Raw genomic sequence first — 14381 nt, 5'->3', positions numbered from 1 at the left:
GTAGGAGAATTGCCAGCAGATCAAGGGAAGTGATTATTCCCCTCTATTTGGCATTGGTGAGGCCACATTTAGAGTATTGTGTCCAGTTTTGGGCCCTCCACTACAGGAAGGATGTGGACAAATTGGAGAGCAGCAGAGGGCAGCGAAAATGATTAGGGGACTGGAGCACATGACTTATGAGGAGAGGCTGAGGGAACTAGGCTTGTTTAGTCCACAGAAGAGAAGAGTGAGGGGACACTTGATAGAGGCCTGAAGGGGCATTCCAGGGAGGATGGAACTAAGCTGTTCTCAGTGGTGGCAGATGACAGAAGAAGGAGCAATGGTCTCAAGCTGCAGTCGGGAAGGTCCAGGTTGGATATTAGAAAAAACTTTTTCACTAGGAAGGTGGTGAAGCACTGGAATGGGTTACCTAGGGTGGTGAGGGAATCTCCATCCTTAGAGGTTTCTAAGGCCTGGCTTGATAAAGCTCTGGCTGGGATGATTTAGTTGGGGTTGGTCCTGCTTTGAGCAGGGGGGTGGACTAGATAACCTTCTGAGGTCCCTTCCAACCATAATATTCTATGATTTTATGATTGTCCATTTCTCGCCACTCAGTACATATAATCATTAAAATCCCTTGACATCCGCTCTATCAGCCTAACACATACCACACAGCAGCATCTTCCACCACAGTCCTCTCATCCTTCTGCCAGGACTGCCACCCCAGTCCTTCTAGCTGGAGTACAACCCTGCTCTTCCCAGAGGCACCCCCAAAGCCTCTTTGCTGGGATATCATCCTCACCCAGGGAGCATGCCTCACTCCCCCTGCTCCATTAATCTTTTCCAGTTCTCCAGCACGGAGACATCAGCGGGTAATCCCCTCCGCTGCTCCCCTGCTTTCAGCCCTCTCCAGCCCTCTGGCTTCCACTCTGCAGCAAGGAGAATTCAGCTGGAAAGCCCCTCCTCTGTTTCCTCCCTTCCCTGCTATTCTGTGTTCAGCCCTTTGAGCCAAGTTCTCCAGCTTGGGGAGGTCAAATAGCAAAGCCCTCTTTCTGCTCTCCTGCCTTTCCCCAAGAACCTCCTACAGTTCTCTTCAGAGATTTCTTCCCACTCTGTTTCTCCCTGACACTTTATAGCCCGGGGTGATGTTTCATCCCTTAACTGGCCAAATCGCGGGCACCTTTTCTGCCACAGGAGAGCTGGGCAAGCTCTACTTAAAGATGCCAGCAACCCTGTGATAACCCACCTTGCCAAACAACAAGGCAGCCACACCTTTGCCAGGTCGACACACAAGGTTGCACTGGTTTAGCTAAAGATGTGATTTTACACTGATTAATGAGACTGGTGCAAGCCCCAGTGTGGACGGTATTCTATTGGTTTCAACCTGGTTTATAGCAGTTTAGCTTGTGTTGGTAAATTTACAGGCACAAATCACACCAATAAAACTGAGGCTCAACTGGGATTTGTATTGGTTTAAGTAAACCAGTTTTAAAACCACTTTTAGTCAAACTGGTGCAACTTCTGTGTGTAGACAAGGCCTCTGGTTGTATAAGCTGTTGCTATTTATAAGTCTGATCCAATACCCTTGAGATCAATGGAACGATGCTCACTGAATTCAGTCAACATTGAATCAGACCCTTAGATAAAGAAAAATGGAACAGATTATGGAGAGAACTTTTAATGGGTTGTCAGTGTCCGATATGAAAATAAATATGTTTAGGAAGCAGTGACTGGGGTGTTCAGGTTCCTTGTTGCTCCACTATTCTCTATCTGAGTCTTACAGTTTTGGAGAAATCCATTTCTATACTAGTGGCCAATCCAGCTCCCATTGAAATCAGTGCAAGTATAAAGTCAGCAGCAGGGACTGGAACACGGACCTCTGGTTCTAAAGTACTACTACCCTGTACTGCTTAGCAGATTCTCCTTTCACAGGATACAAATAATTCTCTTTGAAGACAAAAAACTTAACCACCTTGGTAATGATCTTTCCAGGTCAGGGGTCAAGTATATTGGTGGAGCATAGTAGAAAATCTTGACCTGACACTATTTATGCTACATCTGTTCTGCTGATGATCAGAGAACCTCCATCTGCAGTGCCGGTGCTCCAGTACCACTCATGAGCACTAAACACAGTGTTAGTTTCCATCTACAAAATTTTTTTTTAAGAATTTTTTTTAAGAAAATTTGTTTCAATATGTAACTAGTTCTATGCAAACTGGTTTCCTACAACCGCCCATAAATCACAACTCGGCACCATTATTCATATGAAAGGAAAAGTCAGAATTTTTTTCTGGCTGCAGAAGAAAAGCTTTTCAATTAAACGGATGCAATTACCTCAGAGACATTCAAAAACATTTACACATTCATCAGACTTTGCTATCAAGGTCTAAAGCTAACCAAGAAAAAATGCAAATCCCTCATTAGCAGGCAATATGACTAATGATGCATCAAAATGAACAACTCTTACACCATTTAAACTTAAATTTAAAATCCTGGTATTTGCATTGATCACTCACAAAATGAAATGCCTTAATCCCTTGCCCAATTTTCATTACTGAGATGGAAGTGACTCCTAAATTATTTTTCTCAACAGAATGGCATTTCAAAGCACGATTGCTGATCACCTCTGTTCTCCATCATTGCTTGGAGATTATCTCAGTTACTAGGCAGCAGGTCTTTAGTAAATCACTGTTCAGGTAAAGTCATTTCACAAGTCTTGTGAAAGAAAACACTGCTCAACTTAGTTAGGGGTCAGCCCTGCTTCTAATGGGAGCAGAAGCAGGTCCCTAAGAACAAGATACAACCTAAAGTACACACTGATCTAAGGCGTGATCCTGCTTGTACCCACTTCCTCCCATTGGCTTTCTGGGTACAGAAGGAAAGCATGATCAGACACATAATATCACTTAAGTGCAAGGTTTCACTTAGTCCAATCCAATTCACATTGTAGTCAAACAGAGCATCCATCTACTCAGTGTAGAACTCTGTCCCCCTCTCATGGCTGGGCCACATACCCTCACTGATGAATCTGTTACAGCTTTGGCTAACTCAAAAGTCTTTCAGCTCAGGCAGTAGAGGTCCTGAGTTCAAAGTCCACTGCCACCTACCTGCTCATAGGCATGAAGTTACATTTGCACTGATTTCAATGGATTTCTCCCAAATTATTAGAATCTGACAGAGAACAATGGAGCAACACAGAGCATAAATACTGAACACTGTTTCCTAAACACATTTACTTTCATGTCAGTCATTTTCAACAATGACAGCCCATCAAAGGTTCCCCCAGTGCAGTTATTTACTTATACAACACAACATTTTTTATTGTTTAATTTTAGAAGGCCAAATCCTAAAGTCTTGACTCAGGAAAAGACTTCTAATGGGCCAGATCTTGAGGTCCTACAGATGGTTGTTACTCAGTTAATGAAAAAATGAGTCCGACTCTGCCCCTGCTTAAACCAATGGGTATTTTACGCATTCACTTCAGTAGAAGTAGGTATGGAGTTAAACCTGAGTGAAAACTGACTAATGCCATAAATTTCTCTCTCTTCTAGAAAATCGGTATAATCATTAATAAAATAAGTATTATGAATAATAATAATAATAATAATAAGCTGAGCTGGGTGAAAAATAGGGAACGTTTTTCACAGAATTTCATTTTTTGTTAAAAATCTCAATTTTTTGACAAATTTCAACCAATTTTAATAATAAACCATTAAAAACCATTATCGCACACCTGAAGTCTGAATCAAATTATTGTTCCTACCACAGAAAATATATTGTGACCTGTTATTTTTGGCCTGCTGTGATCAGGGTGATTCAATCTGACTACAGTGCAAATAGCATGAGAAGAGGGATGATGTTTATGTTGCTATTTTAAGGTTCAGGTAATAAGCAGAAACATTTATTTTCTTTTTTCTTTCTGTCTAGTTAGTGCTATAGATATGTTGAACCAACTGTATAGATAAGAACTTTCAGGCACATTAGACAAATTATCTTTTTAGTTACGCTTTGGGCTAACTTCTGCTGGAGAGGATGGAAAAACAGAACAACCAGGACCTAATAATGGACTATTTCTATATTAAAGTTAAACAGAGAAAGACCCAAATTTTCTTGACAGTCACCCAGATCTGTCTCAGCATTTATGAATGAGATTAGTAAAGCTATGGTACTACTTAAATTAGAATTATTTTCTAAAACAACCCAGGAATATTAGAAAATGACATTGTCAGCTTCCAAAAATTAATGAATTAGCATTCAGAACAAAGCTTATATAAGGACTCATTAATTGAAAATACTATTCTTTCCTTTGCCATCAACTGGAATAGCTGAAGATCTCTATATGGGGGAAAAAAGAGTAGATTCTCCATTTGTCTGCGCATGCCATTGAAATATTAGAATCTTTTCCCCTAGGTTGTTTTGTCACATTGTTTTTGTTTGTTTTCCTCCTGAATATTTTTTTTATCTTCCCACAGTCTGTCAAAGCTGGCATTTGCTAGTCCTGTTTGCATGGAAAACAGAAAGAAGCATCACTCTTGTGAAGCCCAGCATTGTTGAAAAGCATCTTCTAATGATAAAAACTCCAGACACACAAGTTATTTACTGTCAGTGGAGACCATTCAGGAGGGGATTGGGGAAGCACTGAGTAGTCAACTGCAGACAATGTCACGGACTCTAGAAATCCCACAGGGCCATCATTTTTAGATGTTGCACTATAAGCTTCATCTTTCATCTGTTTTAACTTATTGATGCTGAATTAAAGAGACAGTAGATTGCATGTTGTATTGGTGGGCTCAGCTCATTGCCTAACAAGGTGAGCCATCAGGAGGTATTTATTTTCCTTCATACGAAAAGGACTTTTCTATGGCAACCAGACAGACATAGGGTCTGATTATGCTTTCATTTACCTCCATGTGAATCAGGAGTAACTCCATAAAGTCAATAGCCTCAGAATGGTGTAAAATTGGCCTAAGATCAGAATTTGGCCTATAATCCATTAGTATTCATTTTAAACTGAACAGCAGAGCCTTTCCATAGGAAAACAATATTCAGACTGTGGTATGTCCTCAGAAGAATCATTTTGGAATGGGAAATCTTACACAAACACAAAGTATATTTAAGATCCTGAATCACAAACCAATTATCCACAGAGCATGATATTTTAAAACAAAATAGCTGAGATTTATTTACTTTTGACTTACCTGATAAACCTTCTATTCAAGTTTCTGAGTTTGCCTTGTAAGAATAGAAGAAGCCACTAAAAACGCAACATTTTCTTGAACTATTATTGGCATTGGTGGTGTCATCTATTCTTTAAGGAGGAATGCAGATTCCTGAACTCGGAAAGTAACCAACATTTCTGATCACTTTTTAATGATACCCAGAGGTTATAAGGTCATAATTGCATTACACCGGTTATGTAACAGCTTTAGAGGAAATTATATCTTAGCATGCAGTACCATTAAATGGAAAGGATCCGTAGATTTGCTATGAAGTCAGCAGTTGCAATATGCTATATTTTTTGTCAACACAATTGTAAAATTTGCCTCTGAAAGTGTAAACATGCTACACCAGCATCCCCACTTCTAGAGAGGTGGACAATTTGCATTTTTAGCATCTGCTCCACTCTCCCACCAACTCAGGGTTTGATTTTTGTCTAATTTAAATATTTAAGATGAAATTCACTCCTGTCCAATGAGGCAAGACAAGACATCTGGACCATTTAAGCACTTGAGGGACTTTACTGATATATAGACGCTGGCCCTTTGAATAGGGGCTAATTTCACCCTGATTATTTTGGTTTCATTCTAGAACTTGAGAATGCCACGTTGGTTTCAGGTAGGAGATATGTTAGCATTCTGAGTGCTGGAATCCTGATTGGGTATGTATATGGAAGCACTCTGATTTCAGATGTGGAGGAAGTAGGAGGGTTTGGGGTAAATCAGAAGTAATTAGCTCAGGCTCTTGTGCAGGTTGGTAATGGAGGCAGCAGGGGGAGGAAGGGGTTGGGTTGTATAGCTAGGTGAGAACCAGCATATGGAAGGTTGGTGGAATTGGGGCCAGGGAGGAGGTAGGAATGAGCTCATATCTGGGGATGCAGGTTAGGAAGCAGATTAGACAAATGAGGCTGGTGAAGGACTGGGCAGTCAGGTGGGCTGAGTTCCTTCAGATTTGACAGCTGACAGGAGGGTGGAGGATATCCGAAGTTGGAAACACATATTGTCATCTGCAGCATCTACGTGCAATTTACTGAGGAAGGCTGGTAGATTACTCCAAGAGTTAATTTAGGGAGAGAGTAATGGTGCTTATAGACAATAATACAATACATTATCTAAGTCACCTGCCTGTTGCTGTGGTACATATACTTTACCACCTACTGGCAGCAACTCACTGCACCAGAATTGTTCTAGTAATTGAAATGGCCTCAATTTTGACACTCTACAATCAGTCGTTTTCGTCTGGGTAATTAAATGGAAGATTTAGTTTGAAATCTTTTGCTATTATTTCACTCACACTGGTCCAGAAGCCATTTAGCTGTGAGCAATGTTCACAAATGGCTTTGATTTGAATGCTAATTTTTGATTGTACAGCCTGAATTTTAACAAACTTACCCATATCTTTATCACCAGTGCGGGGTAGAAGTCAGAAATAATTAGGAGTGTATTTAATACATTCAGATGACTTAAAAAATGGAAATTACCAACATGAGCATGTGAAAGAAAGATCCACCAGAGCACCACACAGCCACCACCAATAACTAAGAGGCAGTCCCACAGATCCAAAAAAGCTTCACAGCTTATAGATGTGTTAGATCTCACTACCTTAATCAAATTTCTTGGCAAACTGTTGCGGTCAGCCAGCTAGGAGGGAAGAAAAGAATATTATACAACTTAAATCTTAATTAAAATAAAAAAGACATGTTATTAATCTTTATTACAGATTACTAAAAATAGGACCTTTATTACATGCAGGCTTTGACAAGATATTTGAACTCAAAGCCCTTTACAAATATTAATAACTTAAGACTCACAGAACCCCTTATCAGACAAATAAACATTAATAGCCTAAGATCCCTATTTTAATGATAGGGAACTTCAGACAAAATTGGCCAATTGTTATACCCTTACCTGTGCTGAGTAATACCTTAATCCACAAGAACACCTCTTGAGTAATATTCAGCGTGATTAAACCTGCATTACATCATTGACTCCAACGGAAGTTCTCCCGATTCACATTGATGTAAGTAAAATTGAAAAAGGCCTTAAATGACTTGTCCAGGATCCCACAGCAAGTCAGCAGAAGGGCTGGGAATAGAACTGAGACTTTCTGACTCCGGGCCATTTTCTCATATCACTAGGCCAGATCATAGACAAGGGGTGACATTCTGTGCTGCGCCTCTTAGAAGGGGTGCAATTTAGAGCACTCTCCTGATCCAGGGCTGCTCTGCAGCCCTTGGAGCAACTAGACCATCTTGGGAGGCTAAGTATTTGATCCTGAGCTGCCTATGGATTGCAGCACTGCCTAGAATCCCTGCAGCGTTACATGTTGCTGCAACCCCACTCTGGACATGCCCCTCCCACCTCCAGCTCTGGCCCTCCCTGCGTACCCTCTGTGGCAGGACTTGTGAGGAGGTCCTCAGAAGACAGTCTTATGGCTGTCTTCTATACTGTCCGCCCCAGAAGAATCCTCCCCAGTTCAATACAGGGCTTTTAGGGCTCCTAAACAGCACCCCAACCCTTTTACCCAGCATTAAGGGCATGGAGGGGAATGAGGCTCTTCCCTAGGACTACAATTTTGACTGGAATAGACTTAATCTGATGATTGAGACAGAAACTTTACCCATAAATTGTCAGTTAGCTTCACACAAGGAACATATATATATATATATATATATATATATATATATATATATACACATAATGTGGTTAAGATCTTCAAAGCTGACTAGAGTATTTAGCCACACAACTCCCATTAAAATGATCTCTCTCCCTCAGCCAGGGTTGTCAATAGGGTAATGCTCTCAAATCTGGATTAATAGAGTCACAGAGTTTAAGGCCAGAAGAAACCACCATATCATCAAGTCTGATCTCCTGTACATCACAGACCACCAAAACCACACAGCACCCACACACTAACCTCAACAACCCAAATTAGACTGAAGTATTACAGCCCACCAGAGACTAAATTATGGAGTGCCACAGGCAGAGAGCAGAAGGGACCAAGGTGCACCAGTGCCCAAGACAGGGAATTGATTAACTGAGATGTACCCAGGTGATCCTGGCAAGTAAGCTGCACTCCAAGAGAAAGGCAAAAAAACCCAAGGTCACTGCCACTCTGACCTGAATACAAGAAGCAATCCCCTGGATTGTATGCTCTGGTGACAAAGCACCAGCCCATTTAAGGTGGCACAAACAATGTTGAGCATATGGCTTTTGGTATTTCCAGTAGCTGAAACCTTAATCAGGACTTTAATGGAAGCTGCATATCTTCATCTTTCAGAGACGGTTGGTATCATTATCCCCATTTTACAGACGGGGAAACAGAAGCACAGGAGGTAGATAACCTGATTGCCCACAGTCATCAAGCAGACCAGCGGCAGAGCTGAGAAGAACCCAGATCTCCTGAGTCCCCATCCAGTACGCAACTAGGGCAGCTCAAGTTAATTTCATTGGTGACACACACAAAATCTGTTTATGTTTACCTTTGCTGGTATAAAATGCCAACTGTGGGAGTGAGGTGTAGTAGGAGGCCTTTGAGAAAAAGTGGCACAGAAAACAGCTGAGGTTCCAATGAAAAATACAGGTTTTATTTGAAATATGTGTCTGTTTTTGGATATTAAAATATGGCTGGATCCTGGCCTTACACAACGGCAAATCAGGAGTAACTCCCCTTATGTCAATAGGTGCAAAAACTGATGAGAAAAGAATCAGGCCCATAGATTTCAGATAGTACATCTCACTGACTTTTGCTTTGGTTTTGTCTACACTAGTACTTATGCCAGCAAAACTTGTGTGTGAAAAAACACACACCCTGAGCAACGTAAGTTTTGACGGCATAAGCACTATCCTGCACAGCACTATGTCAGTGGGAGACGCTGTCCTGCCAACATAGCTACCGTTTCTCATTTAGGTGGTTTTATTATGTCAGCAGGAGAGCTCTCTCCTGTTGACATAATGCAACTACAAAAGTGTTTATGCCGGCAAAACTTGTGTCGCTCAGAGGGGGTGTTTTTTCACACCCCTGAGTGATAAATGTCTTGCCAGCATAAGTGCTAGTGTGAACAAGGCCTTAGACAGGGAGTGGTAAATGAAGATTTGGAGAGGCAAAACAGCAGATGTCATTTGGTTAAAGTGCTGAAAATTAGAGTTCTTCATTGACAGAGGAGAGAATGCTGTAGGGAAGATTTAATGAATGGCAGGAGATTGTTAATAAGAGGTTTAGCAGAAGATTTCAGCATGTAAAACTACTATTGTAAAAATATTTGTTATCAGCATCTCCATAAATAATTAAAAACAGTGCCAGTTACAATGCTCTCTGTCCTGTGTAGAAAGAGAGACAGGGAGCTTTAATACATCATTAACATTCAATGGTTGTCTTTGTCTTTTCATTTTTATACCAGCAGAGAAAGATCAGCCCAATAACTCATGGAAGGCTCAAGTAATCAGTTCAAATGAAAATACAGTATATAATTATAATCACACAACTGGCAATCTTTGCTCAAGAGAGACACCAAGGACTGGAACAGCTGAGGTTGTTGCAGGGGCTCAGATGCAGGGCTTTTAGTCTCTTACATCCATAAGCATTAAAACACAAAATGGAGTTGTTTCCATTACCATTCGGTGAATGATCTGTGGCTTGTGTGCAATGAGTTTAGGAGTCTCAGACCAGTGGAAGCTGTCTACAGCATGTTAGTCAGCACCACAACCAGCTCCCTTTGGTAGCAATCTAAATGGAGAAGCCAAGGACTGTGGCCCCAATTCAGCAAGATGCTTAAATACATACATAACTATAAGCATATGAGTAGTCTCCTTTGGCCACTTTGCCCCGCTCAGTGAGGCAAAGCAGATGGATTCCAACCAAAAATTGCCCATGGAGAATCCCTCTTGCAGAAAGGAACCGCCGCCCACTAGTATCAATTCAACAGAAGCAGTGAAGTTTGTTCCTGTGCTCTGCTGCTCTCCAAACCCCAAGATGGGGGTGTGCTGGGAAAGTGGTGGATGTGGCAGAGGTGAGGCAAGTGCACAGATTCATAGATTCAAGGCCACAGGGAGGCCCTGGTGGCCTCTTCTACTTTGCAATGGCCGAGCTCAGATGCACGGGAGAATTGAGCCCATTGACTTCAATCGAATTACTAAAGCACTTCAAGTTATGCATATGCTTAAGTACTCTGCTGAACTGGGGCTTGAATGGCTAGAGAGAATTATCTAGAGCTGGCCAACAAATTTATGATGATTTTTCATGAGTTATTTTGATTTATTTAATTTTATTTTTGTTGTTAATTTCTCACAAACCTATTAAGGTTTTCATCGTTATTTTGTGAAAAAACCCAAACTGGAAAGCAAACAATTCTTCATTTTGAAAACCATTTTTGCTAAAAAAAATTATTTTCAAAAACCAAAAACTTGTACTGAAAGCTAAACTGCAAAATGAAAATTCTTACCAAAAGTTTAGGTTCTTTTTTTTTTTTTTAAACTGAAAAAATATATATATATTAAATTTTCCATAACAATGTTCATTTTGGTCAAAAAGGCATTTTTCTCCTCAAAAAAATGTTTTGATAAAATTTCAACCAGCTTTGGAATTTTCTCTCTTCCCAGCCCTATAGGAGGACTCTCCAAGGTCACGGCTGAGACATCTGAGGGAGGCTGTGGGGACAAAAGTACCTACCTGTTATGTGGTTAGCCAACTTTAGTGTCCAAGGTTGTCAATCAGATGCTTCACAAGGATTAAAATTCTCTCACACACGAAAAAGCAAAGATTGAAGTCTTTCTTTTCAGATTGCTGATCTCAAATTTCTCTCAAATTGGAAATGTTTTGAATTCTTTCAAGCTAATCCTTAGCCTCTCTGTACCATTCTTTGAATTTTTCAGACTTAATTATTGAGGTCTATGTGATTTGCACCTCTTTCTGCATTATAAAGTTACACGGTATTACCACTTCACAGCTTTTTGTACTGTAATTAACTGGCCTTTTTCAATCTCTGTCTCTATAAATGGATAAAAGTGGCTTCCAATAAAATTATTAAAAAGCTGGTTAAACACAGGATATGTCTAATCCTGTGTTCGCAGTTGGAGATTAAACCAAGCCTCATTAAATATAACGTTCTTGCACTTCTCCCACCCCAGAAGCAAATGGGGCATGGAAGAGCTCTGACCTCTTTCTCTCCCCCTCCAGGATACATTTGTGTCATATTTTCAAGCTTTTCTCCACAGCCGCAAAGGCTAAAAACTCACTTTACTTGTAAATGAAAGCTGAGCATCTCACATAATCACTTGACTCCTGAAACTGGAGCTTTATGAAAAACCAACAAATACCACGACAGTCAGAAGCTCACAATCACCAGCAACACTGCACACATGCTTTACTTACAACAAAGCAGGCCACCTTTACAACTGTGTTCAAGTTTGCAGTTGATTTTTTAAATTTATATCTAATTTGGAGAACCCATCCACATGAGTTTGGGCTAAGCAAGTACTTCCCTAAGTAGCAGTCCAAAGTCTTGATTCAAAGCCCATTGAAATCAGTAGAAAGTCTTTCATTGACTTAATGGGTTTTGGATCCAGCTCCCAAAGAAAGGCTCATGGTCTCTCCACTTCCCTTTCTCTGAACTCAGGTTTACAGCATCTCTAAACTGCTCTCACAAAGCTGTACAGTTCTTATTTTGAAAGAACATTTTGTTCAATAAATATGCATTACTTTTTTAAAACTTCGGCTTACTGGGTTCCAATAGACAATTAATTAGTCATATCAATCAATCTGGGCATATTAAGTCAGCAGGGAAGGAGCTGGAATGAAAAGCATTGATGTAGACACTGGTATTCATTACATTTTGTGTGCTACATTTCCATGAAGCTCCCATCAGCATTACTGATCCCACATTTGTGTGCGCATGTAAAACCTGTACTTGCATGTGTAAAAGATAGGGTGACCCAATGTCCCAATTTTATAGGGACAGTCCCGACATTCAGGGCTTTCTCTTATATAGGGGCCTATACTCCCACCTCCGTCCCGATTTTTCACCCTTGCTGTCTGGTCACCCTAGTAAAAGAGGCGCATGTGAACGTGAATGAGGATTTGTGCATGCAGTTCAGAAGCATAAGTCAATTTTGCAGGGTAGAGCTAAAGAAGGTCCCATGAAAATCTGATCCTCTGTGTATCATGCCCACTTACAAAGATCTGCTCCAAAGCCTTTTTGAAGTCAGTGGGAGTCTTATCATTGACTTTAAACGGGGACTTTGGATCAGGAAAACCATTAAGGAAAAAATATGGATATAGGGTTTTGATTAATCATATTTAGGAAGCATCTAAAATTGAAAACAGTGCGTACAAGAAAACGTCATAATCTCCCTTATATTTTTTACTTAAAGTAATTCTGAATTTAAATAGAGGTAAACACAGGGAAAGCTTTTATGTCTGAGTCACTCTCTGATCCAAAAATCAAATGGGCCTTGTGAGATCTTAAATTAAAATAATATTTCCCCCTCTTCCTCCCAGCAATCAGTAGGGGGGAGGGACTTCAGGGAAATAAGGTAGGCTTGCAATTTTATTCCACTTGCCGACTACACATGAAACATTCCTGGACCAAGTAATTGCCACACAACAAAACTAACAAGCTGATTTGAAAGGGAGGCTCAAATGTTCACAGTTGATGTGAGCTCAGTGTACAAGAGAGGCAATTGCACATGTGGGAGCGTTAATGGCACATTTGATGCAGAAATGACGGATATTAAAATAATAGAAAAAACTGTTCTAGTTCTTTTGGAGCCTGCCCATTGAGTGCGATTGCTTTTACTCCCCCACTTTTGAGAGAGGCTGAACTCCTCGCCCAGCTGTGTTTATTTCCTTGCTCATCACAGCTCTAGTGGCTCTCATATTTTCCGAAGTCCAGAGGCTATTTTCCTAATTTGCCAACAAACGTTTTGGGAATCTCTTGCGTGTGTTTGTGGAAATGCACAAATTCAACTCGGAAAATCTAGGCACGCTGCACATCCTCTTATTAAGACCAGTTGCAGCAGATCCTAATCTGGGATCCTATGCTCCATGTCACTAATAGTATTTACAAGCATTATTTATCACCATTTGTGACCTGCATGGCTGCAGCCTTAAAGTAGTGAGTTTTAGTGTGGCATGGACAAATCACTCTTAAAAATAAAAACAAGCCCTACTTTCAAAATAAGAAGAACAGTACTTTAAGACAGGATTCCTCAGGAATTAACCAGACCGCAGTTGTTCCCAGGAGTTACCCTGCCGGTTTGGGGGTACTGACTGAGGAATACTTTACAATTGTTGATCTCTTAAATAAATGCTCGGCCATTCCACCTAAACCTTAAGGGCCAGAAAAGACTCTTCCTGTCCCCCAGAGTAACCCACTCTTTGATGAAAATCAGACCATAGTCCCACTGTCAAGCTTTCAGTTAGTTGTAGTCTCACCCCCTTGCTTGAGTCATAGAATCATAGAATATTAGAGTTGGAAGGGACCTCAGGAGGTCATCTAGTCCAACCCCCTGCTCAAAGCAGGACTAACGGCTGCTCAGCTCAAATCTGGGCTCTCCTATGTCAGCAGCATGCAATGCATTCTGGGGTACTTTTGCCTTGGAAAATCCTCCAGGCCTGCCACATCTGAATAGAGAAGCCACACCTGGCCCAGCAGAGACTATAAACCTACTGAGATCACATCATATCCATCAACTCACACACAGACGAACCCGATGGTGGGAAGTGGAAGCTGTAGTGGGAACAGGGTCAGGCACGAGGCTCATGAAACCTGACTTGAGACAACCTATACATTGCACCTTTCATTTGAAGAAAATGATTAGAGTACTTTCCCTTGTGCAGAGCGATTTGCAAATGTAAAACAATGTAAACTGGGGTGAAAGTTTGTCACTGGGATTATTCCTACATATTAAGGGTTATTCATGGTCCTCCCTACTGCTACCCAAAACTGACCTTTGGGACTGATGAAATGTAAAAGCATGGGTCCCTTCAATTTTGGGAGTGTGAGATGGGCAAACAGAATAATGTATAGTTGTGGGGCAGTGCCGTCTGAGATGGTTCAAAGGCACTTCGGCTCCCTCCCATCTGACTGCCTCAGTTTAACCAAACAGAAAGTGAGCATAGTCTCTGGTACATCTCAACAGCACCCTGGTCTACTGTACGAAGCATGGATTGAGAGCCAGTGCTAATCC

The 14381-nt window shown here is 40.9% G+C and overlaps 1 protein-coding gene across 3 annotated transcripts in view; it reads right to left on the bottom strand.

The window, feature by feature from the left end:
* The window catches only part of CCDC85C (coiled-coil domain containing 85C), a 144261-nt gene that overhangs the window by 36381 nt on the left and 93499 nt on the right, over positions 1 to 14381 (bottom strand). For 2 of the 3 annotated variants that reach the window (XM_067555077.1, XM_067555079.1), the window contains exon 3: positions 6798 to 6836. The exons of the other annotated variant lie outside the window; for it this stretch is intronic. In XM_067555077.1, coding sequence (XP_067411178.1) covers positions 6798 to 6836 — 39 coding nt within the window. The remainder of the gene's footprint in view (positions 1 to 6797; positions 6837 to 14381) is intronic. 3 annotated transcript variants of the gene reach the window in all.

This window comes from Emydura macquarii, unplaced genomic scaffold (genome assembly GCF_026122565.2).
Source record: "Emydura macquarii macquarii isolate MOO-44397 ecotype Brisbane River unplaced genomic scaffold, CSIRO-AGI_Emac_v2 contig_1551, whole genome shotgun sequence".
Taxonomy (NCBI): domain Eukaryota; kingdom Metazoa; phylum Chordata; order Testudines; family Chelidae; genus Emydura; species Emydura macquarii.
This window is presented reverse-complemented; position numbering and strand designations above follow the sequence as displayed.